Genomic DNA, 12,521 nt, shown 5'->3' on the forward strand with positions numbered 1-12,521 from the left:
GTATTTTGGCCCATTCCTCCATGCAGATCTCCTCTCGTGCTGGCGCATCCGGATCCCTCTTTGGCATTCATAGTGGAGGTGGACGCATCCGAGGCTGGGATAGGAGCCGTGCTCTCACATCACTCGGGTACGCCACCGAAACTCCACCCCTGCACTGTCTTCTCGAAGAAGAAGCTCAGCCCAGTGGAGCGTAACTATTATGTGGGGGACCGGGAGTTGTTGGCTGTGGTTAAAGCGTTGAAGGCATGGAGACATTGGCTTGAGGGGGCTAAACACCCTTTCCTTATCTGGGCTGACCACCGCAACCTGGAGTACATCCGGGCAGCAAGGAGACTGAATCCTCGTCAGGCTTGGTGGGCCATGTTCTTTACCTGTTTTGTGTTTACCCTATCCTGCAGCCCAGGTTCCCAGAATAAGAAGGCAGATGCACTGTCCCGGCTGTATGACACAGAGGAGCGGCCCATGGATCAGACTCCCATACTCCCGGCCTCCTGCCTGGTAGCACCGGTCGTGTGGGAGCTGGATGCGAACATTGAGCAGGCGCTGCGTACAGAGCCCGCTCCCCTCCAGGGTCCCGTTGGGCGCATGAACATTCCGTCTGCTGTCTGTGACCTGTTGATCTATTGGGCCCACACGTCTCCCTCCTCTGGTCATCCGGGGATCGGTCAGACGGTTCGCTGTCTGACTGGGAAGTACTGGTGGCCCAGCTTGGCTAAGGACTTGAGGGTTTATGTTTCCTCCTGCTTGGTGTGTGCCAGTGTAAGGCTCCGAGACACCTGCCAAGAGGTAAGTTACATCCCTTACCCATTCCACAATGACCTTGGTCACATCTGTCAGTGGATTTCCGAACAGATCTTCCTCTTTCACAGGGAAACACTACGAATCTGGTCGTTGTGGATCGCTTTTCTAAGTCCTGTCGTCAACTCCCTCTGCCTGGTCTTCCTATGGCCCTACAGACTGTGGAAGCCCTGTTTACTCACGTCTTCCGGCACTATGGGGTGCCTGAGGATATAGTGTCGGATCGGGGTCCCCAGTTCATGTCTCGATCAGCCTTACCTCAGGTTTTCACCCTGAGAGTAACGGGCAGGTAGAGAGAGTTAACCAAGATGTGGGCAGGTTTCTGCGGTCCTATTGCCAGGACCGGCCAGAGGAGTGGGCAGTGTTCGTGCCCTGGGCCGAGATGGCACATAATGCACTTCGCCACTCCTCCACTAACCTCTCTCCCTTTCAGTGCGTATTGGGGTACCAGCTGGTTCTGGCACTGTGGCATCAGGGTCAGAGCGAGGCTCTTGCGGTGGATGACTGGTTTAGGCGCGCGGAGGAGACATGGGATGCCGCCCGTGTACACCTCCAGCGAACCGCTCGTCACCAGACAACCAGCGCGGTGACCGTCATCACCAGACCGTCATCGCAGTGAGAGCCCGGTGTTCTGGCTCTCGACCCGTAACCTGTCCCTACTGCCCCTACTGTCACGACTTTGGCTCCTCTCCTTGTTCGTTCGGCGATCGACGTCACTGGCTTTCTAGCCATCACCGCTTCATTTTTGCTTGGTCTTGTCCCATAGACACCTGGTTTTCATTCCCTAATCAATTTACATGTATTTAGCCCTCTGTTTCCCATCATGTCTTTGTGTGTAATTGTTTGTTTGTGTTGTGGATTATTGTCGGGCTCTTTACTTTTGCCATGTTCCGTGTTTTTGGCACGTTATTGTTTTTATGTGCTCTTTATGTGCCTCTCCCCCATGTGACCTACTTGTTGAATGTACAGTTGAAGTCGGAAGTTTACATACACATAGGTTGGAGTCATTGAAACTCGTTTTTCAACCACTTCACAAATTCTTGTTAACAAACTATAGTTTTGGCAAGTCGGTTAGGACATCTACTTTATGCATGACAAGTCATTTTTCCAACAATTGTTTACAGACAGATTATTTCGCATGTAATTCACTGTATCACAATTCCAGTGGGTCAGAAGATTAAATACACTAAGTTGACTGTGCCTTTAAACAGCTATGAAAATTCCAGAAAATGATGTCATGGCTTTAGAAGCTTGACATCATGGGAAAATCCAAATTACTCAGCCAAGACCTCGAAAAGATAATTGTAGACCTCCGCGAGTCTGGTTCATCTTTGGGAGCAATTTCCAAACTTCTGAAGGTATCACGTTCATCTGTACAAACAATAGTATGCAAGTATAAACACCATGGGACCATGCAGCCGTCATACCGCTCAGGAGAGAGACGTGTTCTGTTACCTAGAGATGAAAGTACTTTGGTGTGAAAAGTGCAAATCAATCCCAGAACAACAACAAAAAATGTATTTACATCCACAGTAAAACGAGTCCTATATCAACATAACTTGTTTAGGCCGCTCATCAAGGAAGAAGCCACTGCTCCAAAACCGCCATAAAAATGCCAAACTACATTTTGCAACTGCACATGGGGACAAAGATCGTACTTTTTGGAGAAATGTGCTCTGGTCTGATGAAACAAAAATACTGTTTGGCCATAATGACCATCGTTATGTTTGAATGAAAAAGGGGAGGCTTGCAAGCCGAAGAACACCATCCCAACCGTGAAGCCCAGGGGTGGCAGTATCATGTTGTGTGGGTGGTTTGCTGCAGGAGGGGCTGGTGCACTTCACAAAATAGATGGCATCATGAGGGAGGGAAATGATGTGGATATATTGAATCTCACGACATCAGTCAGGAAGTTAAAGTTTGGTCGCCAAATGGGTTTTCCAAATGGACAATGACCCCAAGCATACTTCCAAAGTTGTGGCAAAATGGCTTAAGGACAACAAAGTCATTGTATTGGAGTGGCCATCTCAAAGCCCTGACCTCAATCCTATAGAACATGTGTGGGCAGAACTAAAAAAGCGTGTGCAGGCAAGGAGGCCTACAAACCTGACTCAATTACACAAGCTCTGTCAGTAGGAATGGGCCAAAATTCATTCTTTGTGAGAAGCTTATGGAAGGCTACCAGAAACGTTTGACCCAAGTTAAACAATTTAAAGGCAATGCTACCATATACTTAAGTGTATGTAAACTTCTGACCCACTGGGTATGTGATGAAAGAAATAAAATCAGAAATAAATAATTCTCTCTACTATTATTCTGACATTTCACTTTCTTAAAATAAAGTGGTGAACCCAATCTTTACTAGGATTAAATGTCAGGAATTGTGAAAACTGAGTTTAAATGTATTTGGCTAAGGTGTATGTAAACTTCAACGGGATGTATGTGTAACTGATAGACACACACACACACACGTTAATGTAAGTAAATTGTAAAGTATTTTTGTCTGTAATGTCTTTTTCGTTATGTGTTGGACCCCAGTAAGACTAGCTGTCGCAATTGGCGTTGGCTAATGGGGATCCTAATATATCAAATCTATGTTCACATCACCAGAATAAGACCTTTGTTATTTATTGGAATGGAGCATCAAGCACGTCACCTTGCACATTGACCACCCTGTGAAGTTCATCATAGCTTATTTAATCTGTAGCCTAATAAACGGTATGCTATGAGTCATGGTGTGAGGACCACACAACATGTCATTGCGTGACTCCAAGTTTACTTCAATATTATGGTTATTATTTGAATATTTGAGCATAAAAGCATTTCCACTGACATTTCTCACATAATTCATTTTACCGAAACAAAAAGATCCCACCTTGTCTGAAGTATTTTGTTTTGTCAACATTCGGAAAATTTATCTGACATACTTTACTCACATAAAAAAGGTTGGATGGAAACCTGGTTACAGAAGCTTCTTTCAAGAAAATGACATTCACCTCTAAATTATGTGGATCTTTGTGAGAACTGTTGATGTCAAATGGCTTTATAAAAATCAATGTTGTTGATTAATATGAACCCTTTCCTCCCTTCTCTCCTCTCAGGTAAAGCCCATCGTGTCCCAGTATCTGAAGGAGAAGGAGCTCCCATACCAGGAGGATAGCTACCTCTCCCGTCTGCAGCTCTTCTTTCACAAGTACCAGGAGCTCATGGTTTTCGCCCCACCCATCACGGAGCTGGTGGGGGTGCAGTGATGGAGCAGAGAGGTCGAGGATGAGGCGGAGGACAGGAAACAGGGAATATACCATCTACTAACCCATGCTGCTATGTGCAGTCACTGAATTAAGAGACTGTTACCACTGTCCTACTGTATCTAGGATGATCATTCTTTAAGTGCACAAACTCCAACTCACTGACATTAACATAGTAATATATAATACACCGCAATATTAATAAATTACTGTCGAAAAACAATTACATGAAACAAATATTGTAAATGTATCTGCACGATCTCACGCTATACCAATGATCTTTATTCAAGACAATGTGTAGTTAAACAACCCACTGCGCACATACCGGTTGAATCAATGTTGTTTACATGTCATTATGTGGAACCAAAGTAGAATAGACTAATTGATGTCTGTGCCCATTGGGAACAATAATAAGGCACTTTATGGGATACATACACTACCATTCAAAAGTTTGGGGTCACTTAGAAATGTCCTTGTTTTTGAAAGAAAAAAAAGTGTCCATTAAAATAACATCAAATTGATCAGAAATACTGTGTAGACGTTGTTAATGTTGTAAATGACCATTGTAGCTGGAAATGGCAGAACTGTTTATGGAATATCTACATAGGTGTACAGAGGTCCATTATCAGCAACCATAACTCCTGTGTTCCAATGACACATTGTGTTAGTGATATGTAATTTTGTAATCAATGTTCATTCATTTCAATCATCTTAATTGGTCTGAAACTGGTTGAAAGGAAACTCAATCACAATTGATCAAATCCAAGTTTATTTGCGAGAGCTCTCTCGTGCATACAAAGACTTTTCTTTTATAACATTCCAACCTACACATATACACTAACATTTGGATTCTCTCTTTTTCTCCTGAAGTCTCACCACAGTTTATTACCACTCAGCTGACAGTTCCAGTCCCCCTCAGATACGGGAAACTTGGAGGGGCTCTCCCTGTCCTATCTGATCTTCCCAGAGTTATAGCTGGGTCGGTTCAAACATAGGTTAAGGATCCTCTTTGTTTTCGTTAATTACTCCTTGTTCATGCTACATAACCTCTGATCCCTAATGGCTAAGTTTCCGGGTAGAATTATTTAATCATGTATTTTAAACCTTCATTAAACATTTTAACAGTTAGCTATTCCAATTTGATCATTTTAAAAGGATCATTAGAAAACCCTTTTGCAATTAAGTTATCACCTCTGAAAACTGTTGGCCTGATTAAAGAAGCAATAAAACTGGCCTTCTTTAGACTAGTTGAGTATCTGGAGCATCAGCATTTGTGGGTTTTATTACAGGCTCAAAATGGCCAGAAACAAAGACCTTCCTTCTGAAACTCGTCAGTCTATTCTTGTTCTGAGAAATAAAGGCTATTCCATGCGAGAAACTGCCAAGAAACTGAAGATCTCGTACAACGCTGTGTACTACTCCCTTCACAGAACAGCGCAAACTGTCTCTAACCAGAATAAAAAGGAGGTGTGGGGGGCCCTTGTGCACAACTAAGCAAGAGGACAAGTACATTAGAGTGTCTAGTTTGAGAAACAGAAGCCCCACAAGTCCTCAACTGGTGGTTCATTAACATAACATAAACTAGGTTTACCACCAGGTGTGTTTCCATCAAACAGACTCGTTGTGGATAAAAAAAAGGCTGTGCACATAAATTACTTTTGTGGTTAAGTTCCCATGTACCAAATAACAAACACAAGTCAAATGAGTTTCCGTCGCAATTTCAACTCTACCGATGGTTTTGTTACAAATACTCTTGCACAATCTGATTATGGCGCATACTGTCTGGACAAGACTTCACTGACAAACTGGATAGGGGGGGGGGGGGGGGGTTCTGTGATGAGATATGGATAGGATGTAATTTAGTTTAATAATTGGCAGCCAAGAACCGATCATCATGTCACGAGCATTCAAATAAGCGCCTTCCCTCGATATTTAGCCAATTGGACATTTGCATGGTCACCGTGCACTTAACCACCATGTGAAGTTCATCATTACTTATTTTATCTGCCTATAAACTTAATGCTTTTCCACTATGTGGTGGTAGGACCATATCGCGTGACTCCAAGTTTACCTCGATATGATGGTTATTAAATCAATATTTTCAGCATAAAGGCATTTCCATGGCCATTTCTAACATAATTCATTTTACAGACAAAAAGATTCCACCATGTCAAACGAAACTGTCTGTTGACATTTATGAAATTGTATGGACATTTCCTGTTTCTATAAACCCTGTCGTGACCTTTTTATGTGTCAGGTAAAACTTCCGCATGAATTGTTTTTAGTGTTTTTACAACTAATGCCGGTTTGTCTGAGACTGATGTCGTGCAGGTGTTTGTACACATGCATATACACACACACTCATTCAAATAAACACATACAACAACACACACATACATGTAATAGTGCCAGACATGCACACAAACATATACAGTTGGCATTGCTGTTATGATTTTAGTTGTCCTTGATGTCCTTTGTTTTACATTTATTTGTTTAATTCTTTTTTTTGCATTGTTGTTTGCAGTCTTTTTTCTCTTTAGTTCATTTTCTAGGTTGTTGGTGCTTTTGGGGGGGGGGGGTTCTTGGGGGTCGGGAATGGAATTAATTGTACACAGATTCCTTTCGAACTTCATGGAATTATAGACAGTTTGTGTTTGATGATTACTCTGCCAAGAGCTGTGACTTGAATAAACGAAATGACTGAGATTGCGTCACAAATGGCACCCTATTCACCACTCTATAGCCAATAAGGCTCTGGTCAAAAGTAGTGCACGATATAGGGAATAGGTTGCCATTTAGGATGTAACCTAAATGCTGCTTTAACTGACTAAGGAGATTAGTCAAGACATCTGAATTGACCTCTTTTTACCATAGACAGATGTTTTTGAGTTGTGAGTGCCAATTATTTTGCATTGTCTTTAATTCAAAAGCACATCCTTGTTTGCACTAATTACATTCTATATGAAATAAATAATGTAATAATGTCCATTCAAGTGTGCCATGTTTACTTTTAAAGAAATTAAAAGGTAAAACAAGTTCTAGCCTACCAGCTGAGACATTGTAGTAACATAAAATACCAGTTTTTATTGCAAGTAAATACCACATGGGGTTTAGATTAGAAATGCTAAATAATGGTAGGGAATAGTGGGGTATATTGACCCAATGGTTAGTTGTTTCTAGGAAACACAAAATTAATCATGTGACCAAATATTTAGGAAGAGATCATAATTTCATGGTGTCAGTCTGGTATGCAAGATTTTCACAAAGTCAGATTAATGTCTTGTGTTACAGGTTTTATTATGCGTGCATCTAAACCAAAGTAGATTGGTAGATTGTTGGGGTCTCTATAAGCTACAATATGAGGTCCTAAACCTAGCATGAAAGTGCATCCTTGTAGCGGTGTGGGCTAATATAGTAAAGATGTTCGCGTTGGAGTAAGTTGAGTCAATGGCCATGGGGTAATTTTAGCCAATGGCCACCATACAAATTGTGTTATTTTGTCAGTTTAATGCATAATATGCATAGTATTTTTGCAATGTGTTTACTAAAAATATTGCATTTTCTTGTTACAGAGCAGGTATCAGCATGCAGCGTGTATATAAACGTAGAAGTACATTCGAGAAGAAGTAAGGGATTAAAAAATAATGACTGAATGACACAGAAGAGGTTTGTTTTCTTTTTTGTCAATATACATGTCCCAGCTAGCATTTTTGGTTCATTGGAAGTTGTGGGAACAATACATTTTTGGTTTCCCATCGATCTGGTAATGAAGCCATACATTTCCTGACCAGTAAAACTAAAATGTTTTTTTTTCTGAGATCAGAAGTGAAAATGTAGCACGTTCTGGGAAAGTTCCTTTGTAGGTTGCAGGGATGTTCTGATAACATTTTACTATGGTTCCCTGAAAATTATAGGTTGTTTGAAGGAAATTAAATAGCGTTGCCTTGTACATGTTTCAATAAGACTTTAAAAAACACTGCTAGCGTCGGTTAAACATTCAAGCACAGATAGGACACATGGAAATTAATTTGCTTAGACATTAATCATGCAAATAAATTTCTTTATTTTATTGTGGCACAGCATCAGTGAGATTTGATCCTACGTATGATCTTCGGTTTTCTATCCATGGAATTAGTACACTGTGTCTCTTCAAACAGACCCCATTTCAAAGGAAACAAGCACTCATTAAGATCAGGTGTGGCCAATTAGTGGGCATGGCCAACATACCTGAACACACAAAATAGAGGATTGATAAAGTTTTGTTGACACTAAGAATGGAATGTATATGTTTTTAAATCACATTCTTAGAACATTAGTAATGTTTTCTTGTGGTTTTCATGGAAAGTTGTCTTAATGTTCTGAGAACATGACTTTACATAGAACCATGAGAAATCCTGTAGAAAACATTTTACTTACGTACTGAAATTCCCACCTAAGAAACATATGGTTCTCAGAATGTTATGTGCTAGCTGGGTATCTTGTACCATTCCCAGAATGTTGTGTGAAGGTTGTATGCAAAATAACCGTAGGACAACCATGCTCTCACCAAGAAACACATGCTAGCTGGGGTACCTGTGCTAAAGAGAGGAAATGATAAAGTAGCAGAGGCACACAAGTTCTTATCTGATGACATCAAATGCCGAATACAACAGATACCTTACAGTGAAATGCTTACTTACAAGCCCAAGAAAAACAAGTGTTAAGAAAGTATTTACTAAAACAAACTGAAGTAAAACATAATAAATGAAATAAAATATAAAAAAATAATTAAGAAGCAACAATAAAATAACAGTACCGATGCTATATACATTGAGGTAATATGTGCAGGTAGAGGTAAAGTGACTATGCATGGATAATAAACAGACAGTAGCAGCAGCGTAAAAAGGGGATGGGGGGGGTGCAAATAATCCATAGCCATTTGATTAGCTGTTCAGGAGTCTTATGGTTTAGGGGTAGAAACTGTTAAGAATCCTTTTTGACCTAGACTTGGTGCTCCAGTACCGCTTGCCGTGCGGTAGCAGAAAGAACAGTCTATGACTAGGGTGGCTGGAGTCATAGTCTGAGCTTGCTAAATATATCAAGAATCTATATCAAGACCAGTTTCATAAGCGTAATAGCCTTAAATGCAGGGAACCTGCCTACGAATTGGCACATCAAAACATCATCCCTGTCCCAGACAGGTGGTCAACAAATGGAAGGGTAAGTGATTTGAACAGAGCGATTTGAATGTAGGCATAACTTTAAAACTTCTTAAGGTATAGGGGGCAGCATTTTCACTTTTGGATAAATAGCGTGCCCAATTTAAACTTCCTGCTACTCATGCCAAGAATTTAAAAGATATGCATATTATTAGTGGATTTGGATAGAACACACTGAAGTTTCTAAAACTGTTTGAATCATGTCTGTGAGTATAACAGAACTTATGTAGCAGGCAAAACCCAGAGGACAAACCGTTCAGATTTTTATTTATTTTTTTATGTTCAGTGAGTTCTCATTGGAAAACGATATTTCTTAGGAACTTGTTTTCAGTTCCTACCGCTTCCACTGGATGTCACCAGTCTTTGGAATTTGGTTGAGGTTATTCATTTGTGCAATGAATAAGTACTGCCATCTAGGAGCTGCGTAACACTGTTGAGAGCTGCGCAAGACTTGAAAAGTAGCTTGGTTTGTTGTCTTCCTGTATTGAACACAGATAGACCAGTCTTCAATTGGATCTATTATTAACGTTTAAAAATACCTAAAGTTGTATTATAAAAGTAGTTTGAAATGTTTCGGCAAAGTTTACAGGCAACCTTTGAAATATTTTGTCGTGACGTTGCGCAATTTGGAAGCTGTTTTTTTCTGGATCAAACGTGCCAAATAAATGGACATTTTGGATATATATGGACGGAATTAATCGAACAAAAAGGTCCAATTGTGATGTTTATGGGACATATTGGAGTGCCAACAAAAGAAGCCCGTCAAAGGTAAGGCATGTTTTATATTTTATTTCTGCGTTTTGTGTAGCGCCTGCATGGTTGAAATATGCTACCCTCTTTGTTTACTGTTGTGCTTTTTATGGTTTCGCCGAAAATACTTTAAAATCTGACATGTTGGCTGGATTCACAACGAGTGTAGCTTTAATTTAGTATCTTACATGTGTGTTTTAATGAAAGTTTGATTTTTACATCATTTTTTTAAAAATTTGCCACGCCGCATTTTCCCTGGCTTTTGGCCAAGTGGGACGCAAGTGTCCCCTATACCATAAGAAGTTAAGAGATACAATATACCAAACCCACATTCCATTAATTAAACTTTGACCTACCAGCACCATCACCCACTTACCAAGTCTGCTCAACTTACACTGTCCCTATGCACAACTTACCCCATACCCAGTGTAAGTTGTGCCAAGGGACCACTTTCTATGGACAAGCTATGTTTTCAAAACTGCTACGTTGACAGTGCATTCGGAAGCATTCAGACCCCTTGACTTTTTCCACATTTTTTTAATGTCACAGCCTTATTCTAAAATGGATGAAATAGAAATGCCCCTCAATCTACACACAATACCCCATGATGACAAAGCAAAACTGTGTTTTAGAAATGTTTGCAAATGTATTAAAAGAAAAACAGAAATCCCTTATTTACATAAGTATTCAGGCACTTTGCTATGAGACTCGAAATTGAGCTCAGGTGCATCCTGTTGCCATTGATCATCCTTGAGATGTTTCTACGACTTGAGTTCACCTGAGGTACATTCAATTAATTGGACATGATTTGGCAAGGTACACACTTGTCTATATAAGGTCCCACAGTTGACAGTGCATGTCAGTGCTAAAACCAAGCAATGAGGTCGAAGGAATTGTGCATAGAGCTCTGAGACATTGTGTCGAAGGCACAGATTTGGGGAAGGGTACCAAAAAAGTCTGCAGCATTGAAGGTCCCCGAATAACACAGTAACCTCCATCATTCTTAAATGGAAGAAGTTTGGAACCACCAAGACTCTTCCTAGTGCTGGCTGCCCAGCCAAACTGATTAATCGAGGGAGAAGGGCCTTGGTCAAGGGGATGACAGAGCTCCAGAGTTCTTCTGTGGAGATGGGAGAACCTTCCAGAAGGGCAACCATCTCTGCAGCACTCCACCAATCAGGCCTTTATGGTAAAGTGGGCAGACGGAAGCCAGTCCTCAGTAAAAGGCAGCATCATGCTGTGGATATGTCATTCAGCGGCAGGGACTGAGAGACTAGTCAGGATCGAAGGAAAGATGAACAGAGCAAAGTACAGAGAGGTCCTTGATGAAAACCCGCTCCAGAGCGCTCAGGACCTCAAATTGGGGCGAAGGTTCGTCTTCGAACAGGACAAGCACACAACCAAGACAACGCAGGAGTGGCTTCAGGTTAAGTCTCTGAATGTCCTTGATTGGTCCAGCTGGAGCCCGAACTTGAACCGACCAAACATCTCTGGAGAGACCTGAAAATAGCTGTACAGTGATGCACTCCATCCAACCTCACTGAGCTTGAGAAGATCTGTAGAGAAGAATTGGAGAAACCCCCCCTTAATACAGGTGTGTCAAGCTTGTAGTGTCATACCCAAGAGGACAAGGATGTAATCGCTGCCAAAGATGCTTCAACAAAGTACTGAGTAAAAGGTCTGAATACTTATGTAAATGTAATATTTCCAGGGTTTTTAAAATTATACATTGGCAAACAAAATCTACAAATAACTGTTTGTTTTGTTTTTATTTGGTATGGGGTAGATTTATGAGGGGGAAAAACACTAATCAATTTTAGAATAAGGCTGTAAAGTTACAAAATGTGGAAAAAGTCAAGGGGACTGAATACTTTCTGAATGTACTGTACATGAATTCTGATTAGTTCCAGGGATTCACAAAATCTGGAAATTATTTATACAGTTGAAGTCCGAAGTTAATATACACTTAGGTTGGAGTCATTTAAACTTGTTTTTCAACCACCCCACAAATGTCTTGTTAACAAACTATAGTTTTGGCAAGTCGGTTAGGACATCTACTTTGTGCAAGACACAAGGCATTTTTCCAACAATTGTTTATAGACAGAATATTTCAATTATAATTCTGTGTCACAATTCCAGTGGGTCAGAAGTCTACATACACTAAGTTGACTGTGCCTTTAAACAACTTGGAAAATTCCAGAAAATGATGTTGTGGCTTTAGAATCTTCTGATAGGCTAATTGACATCCATTTGAGTCAAATCGGAGGTGTACCTGTGGATGCATTCCAAAGCCTACCTTCAAACTCAGTGCCTCTTCACTTGACATCATGGGAAAATCAAAAGAAATCAGCCAAGACCATCCTTGGGAGCAATTTCCAAATACCTGAAGGTACCATGTTCCTCTGTAAAAAAAATTGTATGCAAGTATAAACACCATGGGACCACGGAGCCGTCATACCGCTCAGGAAGGAGACACGTCTGTCTCCTAGAGATGAACGTACTTTGGTGCGAAAAGTGGAAATCAATC

At 40.8% G+C, this 12,521-nt stretch overlaps 1 protein-coding gene across 1 annotated transcript in view; it reads left to right on the forward strand.

Annotated features, from left to right (window-relative positions):
- The window catches only part of LOC135512060 (fatty acid desaturase 6-like), a 33,980-nt gene extending 29,406 nt beyond the window's left edge, over nucleotides 1-4,574 (forward strand). The window contains exon 6 of the mRNA XM_064933672.1: nucleotides 3,900-4,574. Coding sequence (XP_064789744.1) covers nucleotides 3,900-4,049 — 150 coding nt within the window. The 3' untranslated portion in view covers nucleotides 4,050-4,574. The remainder of the gene's footprint in view (nucleotides 1-3,899) is intronic.
- The last annotated feature ends 7,947 nt before the right edge of the window (nucleotides 4,575-12,521 follow it).

The sequence above is a fragment of the Oncorhynchus masou genome, chromosome 24 (genome assembly GCF_036934945.1).
Source record: "Oncorhynchus masou masou isolate Uvic2021 chromosome 24, UVic_Omas_1.1, whole genome shotgun sequence".
In the NCBI taxonomy this organism is placed as follows: domain Eukaryota; kingdom Metazoa; phylum Chordata; class Actinopteri; order Salmoniformes; family Salmonidae; genus Oncorhynchus; species Oncorhynchus masou.